Source organism: Empidonax traillii, unplaced genomic scaffold, assembly GCF_003031625.1.
Source record: "Empidonax traillii isolate 1590-97213 ecotype Southwest subspecies unplaced genomic scaffold, ASM303162v1 scaffold3:size4013460, whole genome shotgun sequence".
In the NCBI taxonomy this organism is placed as follows: domain Eukaryota; kingdom Metazoa; phylum Chordata; class Aves; order Passeriformes; family Tyrannidae; genus Empidonax; species Empidonax traillii.
Window position 1 is genome coordinate 1,205,208 of NW_020955196.1, and position 12,709 is coordinate 1,217,916.

The 12,709-nt window shown below is 44.7% G+C and overlaps 2 protein-coding genes across 3 annotated transcripts in view; both read right to left on the bottom strand.

The window, feature by feature from the left end:
- LOC114069676 (3'-5' RNA helicase YTHDC2) overlaps positions 1-6,188 on the bottom strand; it is a 30,781-nt gene extending 24,593 nt beyond the window's left edge. Inside the window, exons 1-5 of one of the 2 annotated variants that reach the window (XM_027906672.1) lie at positions 6,000-6,188; positions 5,633-5,723; positions 3,926-4,122; positions 2,117-2,316; positions 1,292-1,458 (exon numbers count right to left, since the gene is read on the bottom strand). In XM_027906672.1, the coding sequence (XP_027762473.1) occupies positions 1,292-1,458; positions 2,117-2,316; positions 3,926-4,122; positions 5,633-5,723; positions 6,000-6,180 (836 nt within the window). In that variant the 5' untranslated portion in view covers positions 6,181-6,188. The remainder of the gene's footprint in view (positions 1-1,291; positions 1,459-2,116; positions 2,317-3,925; positions 4,123-5,632; positions 5,724-5,999) is intronic. The other variant, XM_027906757.1, reaches the window with a different exon arrangement.
- A 2,618-nt stretch (positions 6,189-8,806) lies between these two features.
- LOC114068419 overlaps positions 8,807-12,709 on the bottom strand; it is a 10,632-nt gene continuing 6,729 nt past the window's right edge. Inside the window, exons 16-23 of the mRNA XM_027904515.1 lie at positions 12,599-12,709; positions 11,994-12,108; positions 11,673-11,810; positions 11,241-11,417; positions 10,952-11,107; positions 10,684-10,785; positions 10,173-10,275; positions 8,807-9,562 (exon numbers count right to left, since the gene is read on the bottom strand). Coding sequence (XP_027760316.1) covers positions 9,339-9,562; positions 10,173-10,275; positions 10,684-10,785; positions 10,952-11,107; positions 11,241-11,417; positions 11,673-11,810; positions 11,994-12,108; positions 12,599-12,709 — 1,126 coding nt within the window. The 3' untranslated portion in view covers positions 8,807-9,338. The remainder of the gene's footprint in view (positions 9,563-10,172; positions 10,276-10,683; positions 10,786-10,951; positions 11,108-11,240; positions 11,418-11,672; positions 11,811-11,993; positions 12,109-12,598) is intronic.

Here is a 12,709-nt window from a genome sequence, read left to right on the forward strand (position 1 = left end):
TGCAACTGTCACTACTTTCTCCAGCATTACCCCCTTAAGTATTGAAAACTTCCAGAAAAGAAGGAAGACGTGAGCTCACTAGTTATCACATGTGCATTTCTTCCCAAGTTTGGAATTCATCCCTCATTTCAAAAATCTTCTCACATATTAAATTCAAGGAACACATATAAGATACAAATGCTTTACTTTATCCATCTCTACTCCTTTCTTCTTCATTAGCCTTCTAGAAATCAAGAATTCTGTGTTACTATAAACACCTCCACCCAATATCTTTTTTTCAAGTGGTAACATTGTCATCTCTCCCTTTTGCTTTTTCTCCAGGGAACTTATTGATTCGTCATAAGCAGAGTTTTCTGCACCGGTTCCAGTAATTCTTTCATCTGACCAACACTTTGTTCTTCTTCAGCCTGAATAATTCTTCCAAACATTAGTCATCACCCTATTTGGAATTTGTCTTTACTAGCTCTTTTAATCTCTTAATAGCCTTATGAGCTTTTGTATGCATATTCAAATTCTTCTTTAACTTGGCTTTGCTGTTCAAGTGCATTCATTAGCTATGTGTTATCTTCATCCATATAAGTAACATAACCAGCTATACCTTTTGCCATCTTATTCTTACTCATAGCCCACCTACTGGCCATTCCAGAAAATCCCACTATCTATACAATTCAAAAACTTTAGCAATCATACCATGGAAATCTTCAGATTTCCATCCATTTCTACTCTGCTTTAGGATCAAATTCTTCAGGTGATCTAAAAATCTCTACTTTCATATCGCTTAATGTTTGAAATAAAAAAGCTGAAATAGAGTAAATTTAACCCAAAATAAATTGGTAAATAATGCTCAATTTCATCATTCCCTTTATTGTGCCCTATCAAGTCTCACTATATAGCATTTTTTACAACATGCTGCTCTTCCTACCTATCTTCAAAGGTTGCTGAACTTTTGGATTGACAAATGTTAAAAGTAAGGAATAAAAAATAAAAGGGGGCAAGTGTAGACCTAATTTGAAAATAAGACAAGGATTTTCACATACATTCTCCCTAGAAGACATCAAGAGAAATCACTTGCAGTTCCATTCTATAAAAGAACTTACTACATGAAGATGTAATCAGAAGAAAACTGTCCTTTTCACTCTTAAATATTCATTACCCAAAATAATATATCCTACCTATACTTCATACATGGGGATTTTACTAGGCTGTAGCCCACATATACCGTAGTTTAAATCTACACAAGATTAAAGATACCAACACTAGATCAACTGATTTTAAAAAATACCATCAGTACCTGCTTTCTAATCGTATCTGATAACCAATAGTCTGGCCAATCTTTTCTCTTCTTTCTGCTGCCACTCTTTCAGCCACAGCAAGTGCTGCCAAACGTCTTGGTTGAGTGCAAAATATACGACAGGGAGTTCCAGTTTTGCAACAGTCGTCAAGAATAAACTGAGGGATCTGTAAAGAAGTGGTTTAAATTTAGTTTTTAGTTTGATAAAGTCATAGCTTTTTTACCATGGTGAGACAACTTAACTGCATCTCAGTATTACACAGGTTGCAAAAGGCCTCACAAAAGGATTAGCACTGCAAAAGTACTCAAAGTGGCAGAAAGGTCAAAAAAATAAATTCTGCTGTTAAGTCTAATCCGTTAAAAAAAACTTCAACCAAAAAAAACCACAAGCAAACAAACAAAACTCAAACAAACAAAAATACCCTGAAGCTTCTCTCTTCTGTCTCACAGAAATATATAAAAAAAGCTATGTAGGTAATCTTTCCTTTTAATGTAATAATATTTCCCTCTAGACACTTGGAACAGAACTAGCTTTGAAAGGAAAAAGGCTGTACAAAATCATAGCTACCTTCCCTCTGGTACTGTGTGATTATTCTAATTAAAAACTCAGATCTATGAAAAAATTGTGCAAAACCATTTATGCTTTTAGTATGTTGGCTTAGTATTTAAAAAGTAGGAAAGTTAACTGAAACAGAAGACTTTCAACCTTACAGGAAAACAAAAGCCTTAAAACTAAAGAAATCCCTTAATACAGAAATATTAAAAATCTATCATTATGTTTGAATAAATACTGTTATCTTTTTTTATTTCATTAAAGAAACATACTTGAGTAGTTTTTCCTGATCCCGTTTCTCCTACAATCAAAACAACTTTATTGTCCTTTATTATTTTGACAATTTCTTCCTGTTTTTCAAAAACTGGTAGTGATTGCCTGAAGGAATCAAACTCTGATTCTCCTCTTTTCACTGGAACCTGGGGTACACCATCATTAAGTCGTCCACTTGTCTTAATCACTTCTCTGTTTTCTGTGAAGTCAAAAAATTACTTATACAAAGGAAAATCATTAAAACACTGTTTATAAACTGTAATTGAAAATTAACATTCCTGATTTTACATGTATCTCTGTAGACAAACCCACCATGCATTTAAAAATCTTATTCGTAATAGTTCATCCCATAATGGTACTTAAAATAAATATTTTTAAAGGAATTTTTACTTTCAGATATTTTGAACAAAACCAGACTATTCTAATACTTTTCGCAAGGTCAAAAATGAAGAGCTAAAACAAAAAAAACAGAAACTAAACCACATTGCCTTAGCCTTTGTAGCTGTTTACACTTTCCTATCTGCACAGTTTGCCATGAAATATCCACCATACAGTTAATCATTTAAGTTATTCCAAACTGACAAGCATGTCTTCTAATAAAAAGATAACTTTACTGTGATTCATATGCCTTCTTTCACATCCTCACTGGTCTTTTAAGACCTTCTTTCTGTCAGTCTTACATAACCTAATACTTCAGTCCATAAGATTTGTCTAAACACATACCAGTTGAACCATGCTGTATCCAGACCTGGACCCACATAGCAGTGTGATGTATTAGAACTAAGGCATAAGTAGTCAAGAAACCCTGCAAGTCTTCTGAAGAGGTTACTTCAAATTCAGTATTGTAAATGCTATTCTACAGTTCCTCAATAATTTTTTTCCAGGAGAATTAGCAGCTCACTGTGAACTCAACCATACATGTTTAGTGTTATGAACAGACTGACTTATTAAATCACAAACAATGTCCTATCAAGACAGAAATGGACTAACGGATTAAAAGAGCCAAGGACCATTCTAGTGAAGTAAGAAAAAGATAAATTTTACACCATTAATTTTTGCTTACATTCCTCAGGAATTGATTTTTCTCAGTACTTTTATTATAGTTTCCCTCTGTTCATTAAACAATTCTATTAAACAAATGAAACAGAAAACTAGCAAAGGAAGCACTTAAAGCATGAACATCATGATTCAGAAATATCCGATGAAACAAGGAATACTGGTATGTTTTCTGTTCACTACACTCAACTTTGCGTGCAGAAACCCCCAGTACTATAAGTTATATCCAGCGAACTCTTACATACTCTAGAAATCAAGAAGTTTAGGTAATAGCCTGTTAGAGACCAAATCTATTTTAGAAAATGACAAAATACAAATTTCTTATTTTATCAAGAGCACAGATTTCAAAGGCAGAAAAGCCAGTCTCATCTTCTCATAAAGATGTTCTTATAGAGAGTCACATTAACACTTGTTTTTTCAATCTCACCTCATGGAACGTGCAGGAACCCACATTTCACAAACGTACTTCTAAAAAATTTGTCTGGAACTGGCTCAAAGATTCAAAACTAACTTGACACAAGGGAGATATTGCAATGTGAGTGACATGACTGCCTGAGCTCCTCATGACACCAGTTTTAAAAGACCCTACAATTAAAAGTCAAGAAAATTAATGGGTTTGTTTGCAGGGAAGGGTGTTAGGTAGGACAGGAGAGCAAACATAATATAGAGGGGTTTGTTTTGTGGTTGGGTTGTGTTATTTTGTCAAGTAGTGTTGATTGACAATTCCATATCAGAAAATATACTGAACATACCAGATTCAACAGCACATGCATTTCCTCGCTCCATCTTCGGCAGAAGTTCTGTTCTTTCTTTATTCGTGACAGGAAAATTTCGAATTAAAGTACAAACAGCAAGTTTTGTAACAGGAGTTAAGGCACAAGTCATTACTGTATGTTTTAGTTCTAATCCATGCTTTTTCCTTACAGTTAGGTATCGATTCGCCCCTTTTCTGGGGAGGAAAAAAAAAAAAGCATTTTAGGAATAAGCACACTAGTTACCTGAATGTAACAATCTTTGCTCATAATTTTTTCAATATGGCTGTCAAATTATTTTCAAACATAATGTCATAACTAGAAACTTCAAATTATGCCTCAAGTAGCATAATGAACACCAAAGTAATAGCAACATCCCAAGATCCACTACCAAAGGCACTCTATTCACATGAGGCAGTGCAGCACAGACACTGCAGACTTCAGATCACTATGCTCAGCACAACCTTACATATAGGCCTCTGTAACGTGACACTCTTCTAATGTCTTTGGTTAAAGGTCCATTACTGCATCTGCATCCCAAAATACAGCCAGCTCTACCAATTAATACTGAGATTTACAATACAAAATTGATTTCTAGACTAACTTAAGAGATCTAGAGATTAAAAATCAACAAAGAGGCAAAAGAGACAAATAAGCTGCCTGCTAGTGACATTCCAAGCCTTAACAAAATGCAGTAAAACAAATTAGATTCCCATGATGTTCCCATAGAAAATTCAAAAATTTTCTATGTAGAAACAGAACCAAAACACTTGTAACACTGCATTTGTTCTCAGATGGAACTCGGACACAGAAACGTAAAGAGTAATTGTAAACACATTTGAGATTGAACCATCTTGTACCTGGGTACGAAGACATAATAATCCTTTAAAAATGACTTCTCTGGGTAAGAACAGAAGATCACACTAAGAGCCGAGTGCCCCATTCCTGGCAGTGGTAGAAGAGCGGTGCAGGTACCCAGGTGCTGGCCCAGGCAACCTCTGTGAGGAGAGGTGCAACCACTCTGGCAGACTCAGGTTCTGTCCTCTTTACATTCTCACTTCAAGCACTTATATACAGTGATAAGATCCCCTTGAGCCTTGTCTTCTCCAGGCTGAACAGTCCCTCTCACCCTTTCCTGAAAGGGGAGATACTCCAGTCCTTTCATCATGTTGTTGGTCCTTCATGGACCCAGTTTAGGTCTCTGTCCTACTGGTGATCCTAGCACTCGACACAGCACTCCAGGTGCAGCCTACTCAGTGTTGAGTAGTGGGCAAGGATGACCTCCCTCCACCTGCTGGCAATACACCAACTCTTTTCACCTGCACTTCCCAACAGAGGCACTCTTTTGGACCTGCTGTTAGAAGCTACGTTTTATCTGGAGATTCTACCCAAAACCTTTGATCCCACAGGAGTGCATGGAAAAAAAAGAAGAAGGCAGAACACATCCTGGAGAAAAGTCTTTTTTATGGACATGAAATCCATAGGAGCCAGCTATCTCAAAAGAGTATGTCACATGTTTTTTTTTAAGCAGACATCAGGTGCTAATTTTTATTATCTACTTTTTAAAGTTTTTTTTTCCTCTAGTATTATTCCCTGCAACAGCTGAAGATATCCTAGAAGTACAGATCGTTTTCATGGTAGTAACGAATTTCCATAAATTCGCACCAAAAAGAGAATATAATACATAAAAATCAGAGTCCAACTTACCCTTTACTTTTAGATATCAGTCCAAGAGACTGACAGAGCCGGTGAACAAATGCTCTTTCAGTACTAGTGAAAGAAGAGGGAAACTCCATTTCTAGAAATAGAAATAAATAATAAAAAAAGGTAACAACACAGGAGGCCGTATTCTCGACGTATTACCTCGATCCTACGAGGGTTTATCAATCCCCGAACCCACCGCGCTGGCAGAGCACGTCAGGACTGGCGACACCGGGACTGGCTGCCCCCATTCCCCGCTCAGGGCTCCTGGTGGCGCCGCCGGCCCGCTCGGGGCAGGCCGGGGCCGCCTGCGGGCCACGGTGTCCGCCGGCCCCGCTCCGGCCTCGCCGCTCCCCGGGGCCGCCGCACGCACCTGTGTCCTCGCCGTAGCGGAACCGCTCCAGGGCGAGGTTCACCGCGATCTCCACCTCCTCGTCCACGCGGACATCCCTGAGACCTTTGCCGCCCCGGACGCGGGGCGCCGCGGCAGCGCTGCCCGAGCCCCCGGCGCCCCTGCCGGGCTGCCTGGGCGGGACGTGCCGGGGCCGCGACATGGCTCCGCGGGGGCTCCGCGGCGGGCCGGGGCTCAGGCGCACCCCGTGCGGGCGCAGCAGCGGGCCGGGCGGCGCGGGCCGTGACGCGCTGCTCAGCGATCGGCCGGGAAGGAGGGCGGAGCCGCCTCCTCCGCCGGGAGCGGGCGGTGCCGACACCCGGCGGCTGTAGCTGCGATAGGCGGAGCCTTCCTGATAAACGGAAGGAAATGCCTATGGTAGTTTTTTTTTTTCACTCCACTGGATTGATAAAAGTGTGTATCGTTGGAGTTGTGCTAGGCAATAGTATCACAGTCGGCCGTAACTAAAGAAGTAGCACGGATACCTGCCAGGTCACGAATCATGCGATTTAACTGAATGACGGTAAATGTAGGGTAACATCATCGCAGTCTTCAGCCTTGTTGTTTTGAATGTTTTACAGAATCACATAGTCATCAAGATTTTCCTTCTCTGTCTCCCTGTTCCATCTTTATTTCTTCCTCTCTTGTCTTGGCAAGGTGCGGGCTGTCATATTCTACCCCTTGGTCTATACCAAAGTCTGTGGTGAGGATTGGGAGCTTGTTAAAATTAGTTGTAAATGTTGAGAGCTTAACCAGCACTTCTACGATTATAGAGTGGGCTAGTTGCCAGACTTAAGGCAACTGTATAATAAAAGGATAGGAGTTCCCTGACATATGGACTGCTGTCTTTATTCAGCTATTGATAACTTACAATCAACATCACATCCCCAACCAAATGGGTCGTGGCATGGTCAGACAGGGAACTTTCCTTAAGAGTTTGACAATCCAAATGGGACCCTAGGCCACCACCGTCAGAGCCCTTCTCCAAACATCCAGCTGCTGAACTGGGTGAGTTCACCTGGGACCTTTGGAGCAGGGAGGATTCAAAGGATGAGTGTTAAAATTCCCAGAGCATATTCAATATAAATCATAAGGGTCTCAAATTATAATTATTAAATTTCTCAAATTATTTTAGTCTCTCTGTTGCTGCAGCATTTAGTACAAAGTTGGTAAAATTACTGCAGTAGGTCAAGTATGGGTGAGCAGCCTGATCAGCGAAAGGCACACATAAAAGAGAGTTTTTAGGGTCTCTCCCAAGCCGCATAGGGGACTGAGGTAACTCATAAGGCATGCAGAGGGCTCATAAGGCATCCCTGTAAAACACACAGGGAGTTTGGAATCGCTCATAAGGCATTCAGGGGGCTCATAATGCGTGCAAGGGGACTTGCAGTTTAGAGACTGCTGTTGAACATGGGTCTGTCAGTCCTAAGCACTAGGAAAGCGCTGTTCCAAATGGATGGTTCATGATCTCCGATGGTCTTCATTGATGGGAGTGGGGAGATGAGTTCAGATTCCCGAATCTGGAGTGTCAGAGATGGGTGCTGCGTGGCACCTAGTCTGCTGATGTGACCCATCCCAGAGAAGCTGTCCAGAGCTCTGAGGAGAACTCCAACAGTGCGCAGTAGGCTCTTACCAGCCCGTGGCCATCCAGGGGAGGGGGAATGTCTGTACCTGTATCCACAGCAGGTCTCCAAGGTGAACAACCCATCTCCCAGCATTGAATTCCGAACACTGGGAGATGATTCGAGAGATTAACTGAAACTTGGGATATCAAAAAAAGATTGATAGGAGAGTTGTTTAAGCATTTAAAAAGATACAGATGTGCTATATCATGTGGGATAGACAGTGTTTTAGGGTGTGGTGATTCCTTCAAGACACTCTGAGTTTCTTTTGCAACAAACAAATAGACAATTGGTGAACAGATGGATCATGTCTCTGGAAAGCACAAACACCCACTGAAAGAGCTGTTCACTGGGTTGCTGCTGTATGCACACGGAATCTCTTCAAAAAGAGGGAACCAGGAAGATCTGCATGTAGAGGCACATAGTGTGCTATTTATAACTATTTGAATTGATTGTTGTGGTGTAAATTGGAAATACCATGCCTGGAGGAGGTTCTCTAGAAGATATATGTCAGCTGAAACATTGCTTTATTTTTTGTATGTATATGAGATTCCTGTGGACTATTATTTGCTTCTAATGATGGTAATTCTGTGTATATTTAAAAAAAATATAAAAGTACATTTTTCTACATATACATTTATTTCAGTATCAGAGCTTGTACAATCCGTTCATGTAGGTGATTTGTCATTAGCAAACTGTGAAGGGAATGCTTGTATACTAGATGTATTGCCCTAAAAGGCAACACCATGCATCTCCATCCAAACTTCAGCTATGTCAAAAAGAAAGATAAATATTTGGCTGTATTTTGGGGAAGGGGCAATGAGTGATAGATCCAGAAAAAAGAGAGGCCATAATTAAGCTCCCATGTCTGGTTTTCTTGAAGCTATGGGATTTTGAAGCTGTGGATTCCCCCCTGTGTTAGGGAAAATGATTAAGTCTCTAATTGAGGCCACTGAGAACTAAAAGCCAGAGAATAGCTAGCCTAGTGGAGAGGTAATGTAGAAATTAGGACCTGATGAGAGATCTCTTGCAACCAGATCCAGTTGCAGCAGGGGCACCAAGTCAGTTGAATCAGGGGTGCTCATTTTACAGCAAATATAATACATCAGCTGTATGTCATTAGGAGATTAGCTCAGGTGGTTTGAAGATGTTGCTAATAACAGGTCCCTTCCAACTCGCCATATTCTGTGTGTGAGATTATATCGCAGTTAAGACCAGCCTGCTGGATGGAGATGAATACTTGTCCCAGTATGTTAACAAGCAGTGAATGATGAGTAACAGTCTTTTGAGAATCCTGTGTGATTTTATATTGATAGTCATTTCTGCCCTTAATTGTGTTAAGTTTGTAACTTGTTACAATGTTATATTTGGTTAAGTGCCTTGAAACTTTCCTTTTTTCCCTTTCAATGTATTAGCCGGTATGCTCAATTAAAACAAAGGTAAGGACTGTTGAGGAGTATATTCAGTGCAGATAAGTCAGTGTGCAGCTGCAGTGGAAGCTGCAAATTGGGGTCTGGGTGGCAGGAGCCTGAGGTAAAAGGTCCTGAACTAGTGCTGATATTTGCATGAAAAAAGTTTCCTTAAAAGAGTTAAAGAAAAGTGGTCTTAGAGAAGAGTTGTCCTGTGGGTTGGGAGAGGCCAGAAGCCACCTAGTATTTCCTGTACACTCAGGTGGCCCCAGAAGACAGAGCTTCCAGGATCAGCTCTGCAGAGACCTCCAGCATTGTGGCCGGCCAGTGTAACAGACAGGCGGCCAGCCATTGTCCAAGAGAGAAGGCCGCCTCCTCCACGCCATACGGAGCTGGTTTTGCAGCAGCCTGAATCTGAAGAAAGGATGTCTCTCTACAGCTCTTAGAAGGTGCAGGGTTTGAGTTGCGAAGTTTGAGATGGAGGTATTAAAGTTATTTGTTGCTCCTTGACGTGCTGAAACAGAGAGAAATAGAGCCAAGGTTTGGGGAACCTCAGGAACCTCTCTTGCCAGGGCCACCCCAACCAGCCCTTCCCATGGTCAGAAGGGAGCAGGAACTAAGAGGATAAGCCCTAAACTGCTTGCCACGAATACCCCACAAGCCCCTTAAACCTCTCTCTGCTCTACCCACACTGCTCTTTGTCTGGACAGGGAGTAGAACCCTCTCCAGCTGGGGCAGGGACTGCAGCTCGATCCTTCTGTTTTTTCATGCCAGTCCCTGCTGACAGCCTGCTGCCCTCATTCACCCTTGCAGGTGACCTGGAGCAATTCCTGTTGCCCCCTCATATGCCACCTGGTGTACCCTAGGAACACACAGCCTGTCCTTGCCCCAGCAACACAGCTCCCCAGCACCAGCACTGCCAGCCCGGCCGCACGTATTCCTCCCCTTGGCAGGGCTGAGCCACGTATAAAGCACAAGGGCAAGGGTAGGAGAGGGTGGCAGAGAGTCCTGAGGCATAGTCAGCGTACCACAGCCACTGGGCCGGGTCCTGCTGCCATGGAGCCACCAGAGCTGGGGCCAAGCTGCAGCGGGGCAGTGAGGGGACTCTGGGGATTGTGGCTCACCAGTGAGCCTGATGGCTGCCTCTCGTACAGACTTCTGCGGGCTATGCAGGTATGACACGGACTGGCGCAGGTACTCGTTTGCTCTGCTTCTGTCCTCTGCCAGCTAGAGAGAGCAGAAAGGGACACAGGGAAGGGTTGGCAGTGATCCTTTCTCTTTGCTGGACAGCTGCTGCACCCAGGACTGACCTTCCCTGCTTGGACACCCATGACACTCAGCCAGCAGCTGGCTAGTGCCAAGGTTTGGAGGGAGCAGAGGGCTAGGTGCTCCACAGGGAGCCCCAGTATCACTCTGATGCCAAAGCACAGCTGGGCCAGAACTCTGTCAGCACCCTGGCTCAGGGAGGGAGAAGAGCCTGTTGGGCCACACACCCGATGGTAGTAGTGTGTGGGGTGCAGGCTGGTGCTGATGTGGGCAGGAGTGGGTAGGGGCCATAGCTGCCATCCTCCACATTCAGTATCAGGAGCTGAGAGCTTGTTCAGGCTGGGTCTGGGGCTTTGAGGCCATCCTTACCAGGCACTCGCCGAACCTCCACATCTCATCTGTCTCCAGCAGCTCCTCAAGATTCTCCTTCTTCAGGAACTTTGTTGCTTGAAGCAGGGTTTCCCAAGAGGCCTGCAGAGCCACAGAGACTGGGAGATGGCACAGCAGCCCAGGGCACAGGACTGCATCCCTGTAGCCAAGGCCAGGAGGAGGCAGGAGCACTGCAGTCTGCAAGGTGTTAGGGCAGGAGGCAGCTGAGCCCTCTTCACAGGGGACACCAGCAGCTCAGAATCCTCACCTGTGCCACATGCTGGTTCTCATCATACATGTGATAGAAGAGCGGTAACAGGCTCTGGCACACATTCTTCTCCAGGGGCTCTTTTCCCTCTTCCTCTACCAACCTCATTAGCACTTGAAAGAGTCGAATGGAGAGGAGCTGCACATGGCTGGTGTCCTAGTGGGAATGAAGAGGGCAAGACCTCAGCACCAGCTTCTCCAGGCCCACCTGGGCATGGGCCTGAAAATCCTCAGGGTATAAAGTTTCCTGGCAGCACCCAGTGCCCACGGCAGGGGGCACAGAGCCTTACATTCTCAAATAGTGGCAGGAGTGCCTCAGCCAGCTGCAGAGCAATGGAACCGGCAATTGGCACATCTCTGTCCTGGAGCACCTCGCAGAACACAGAAAGGGTCTTGCCCACCACCTCTGCATCTTTATTCTTCAGTACCTCTGTGAGGCTTCCAGTCAAGGCCAGGATTGAGTTGGCCTGTGAGGAGCACAATGCAATGTTCTGAAGCCATCAAAGGCTGCACTGCCAAAACCACTGCAGCAGTTCAACCCCATGCTACTGCCCTAGAGCCAAGAAGCCAGAGGCCTGTTCTGAAGGACTCTGGTAGCTGAATGGGGAGTCAGGAACGCTGGCAGCAGCTGACACAGCTCCTGAAGCTCAGACAAGTCCAACCTACTGTGTAACGCAGCCCCACATTGCCAGGACAGCTTCAGGCAGCTGCCCGCTGCTTACCATAGAGGGTCTCTTACAGAGCACCAGGAGGCATCTGAGCAGCAGGAGACACATCACTCTGTGATCCCTCAAGAGATAGATTGGGAAAAGTTGCAGGATGCGTTCACCCCATTCCTTTGTGTTAAGGCAAGGCAGGAGCTGAAACAACAGAGCGGTGAGAGAGGTCATATGTGTCACCCCAGCAGCAAGGGGCCAAGGACACAGAGCAGACCACAGCTTCTGCCCCAGCTCCACAAACTGGACTCCCCCTACAGCTGTGTGTCCAAGAGGGCAGAGTGGAGGGAGGCAGCCCAGTGAGGCAGCACTCGCCATCAGGCTCACCTCAACAAGGAATGCCACGGCAGAGACTTCCCAACGAGCCTCCTCTCTGCGGAGCAGCCTGAACAGGTAGCGTGCGATCCGGTAACACAAGCTCTGTGAGACCCTGAGCATTGCTCTGGAGGAGAGAAAAACATCACTGATCCTGAGCAGGGTGGGCAAACCTCTCCTGGGACTGAATTACCAAAGCCTGATCCTTCCCCACCACCTCTCAAAAGGAGAAAGGCAGTACCCAACACTGGCAGGGTCCACTGAGGATGACCAGTCTGGAAAAACACCTTCCTACCCACAGGGCATATGAGCAGCCATGCTGTGGATGGCCATCAGTGGTTGTCCCTAAATCTCTCTGGCCCTGGCAGGCTGTCCTCAGTGAGGTTCCCTGCAGACAGACCTCCTGTTCTGTGCCATCAGCCCAGGACTCATGGGAGGGCATGCTGGCACTTTGGGTTGTGGCTGCTCCAGAGAACCAGCTCTCCCAGGCTTTTCCAGTCTGCAGGGCTATACTTCAGTGACAAGTCCCTCTCACCCATAACCACAGGGATTATGTTGGGGCCACCTCATCTGCTGGGGAGAAATGATGGGGAGAGCAGGGAGAAGGGAGGTCTCACCTGGCCAGCAGACCCACTGCATATTGGTGGTTGTCAGTATTGAGGAGTGTGTCCCAGCCGCACTCACGTTCAACTTCAGACACCACATCCTCATACTCAAGATGGCAGAGC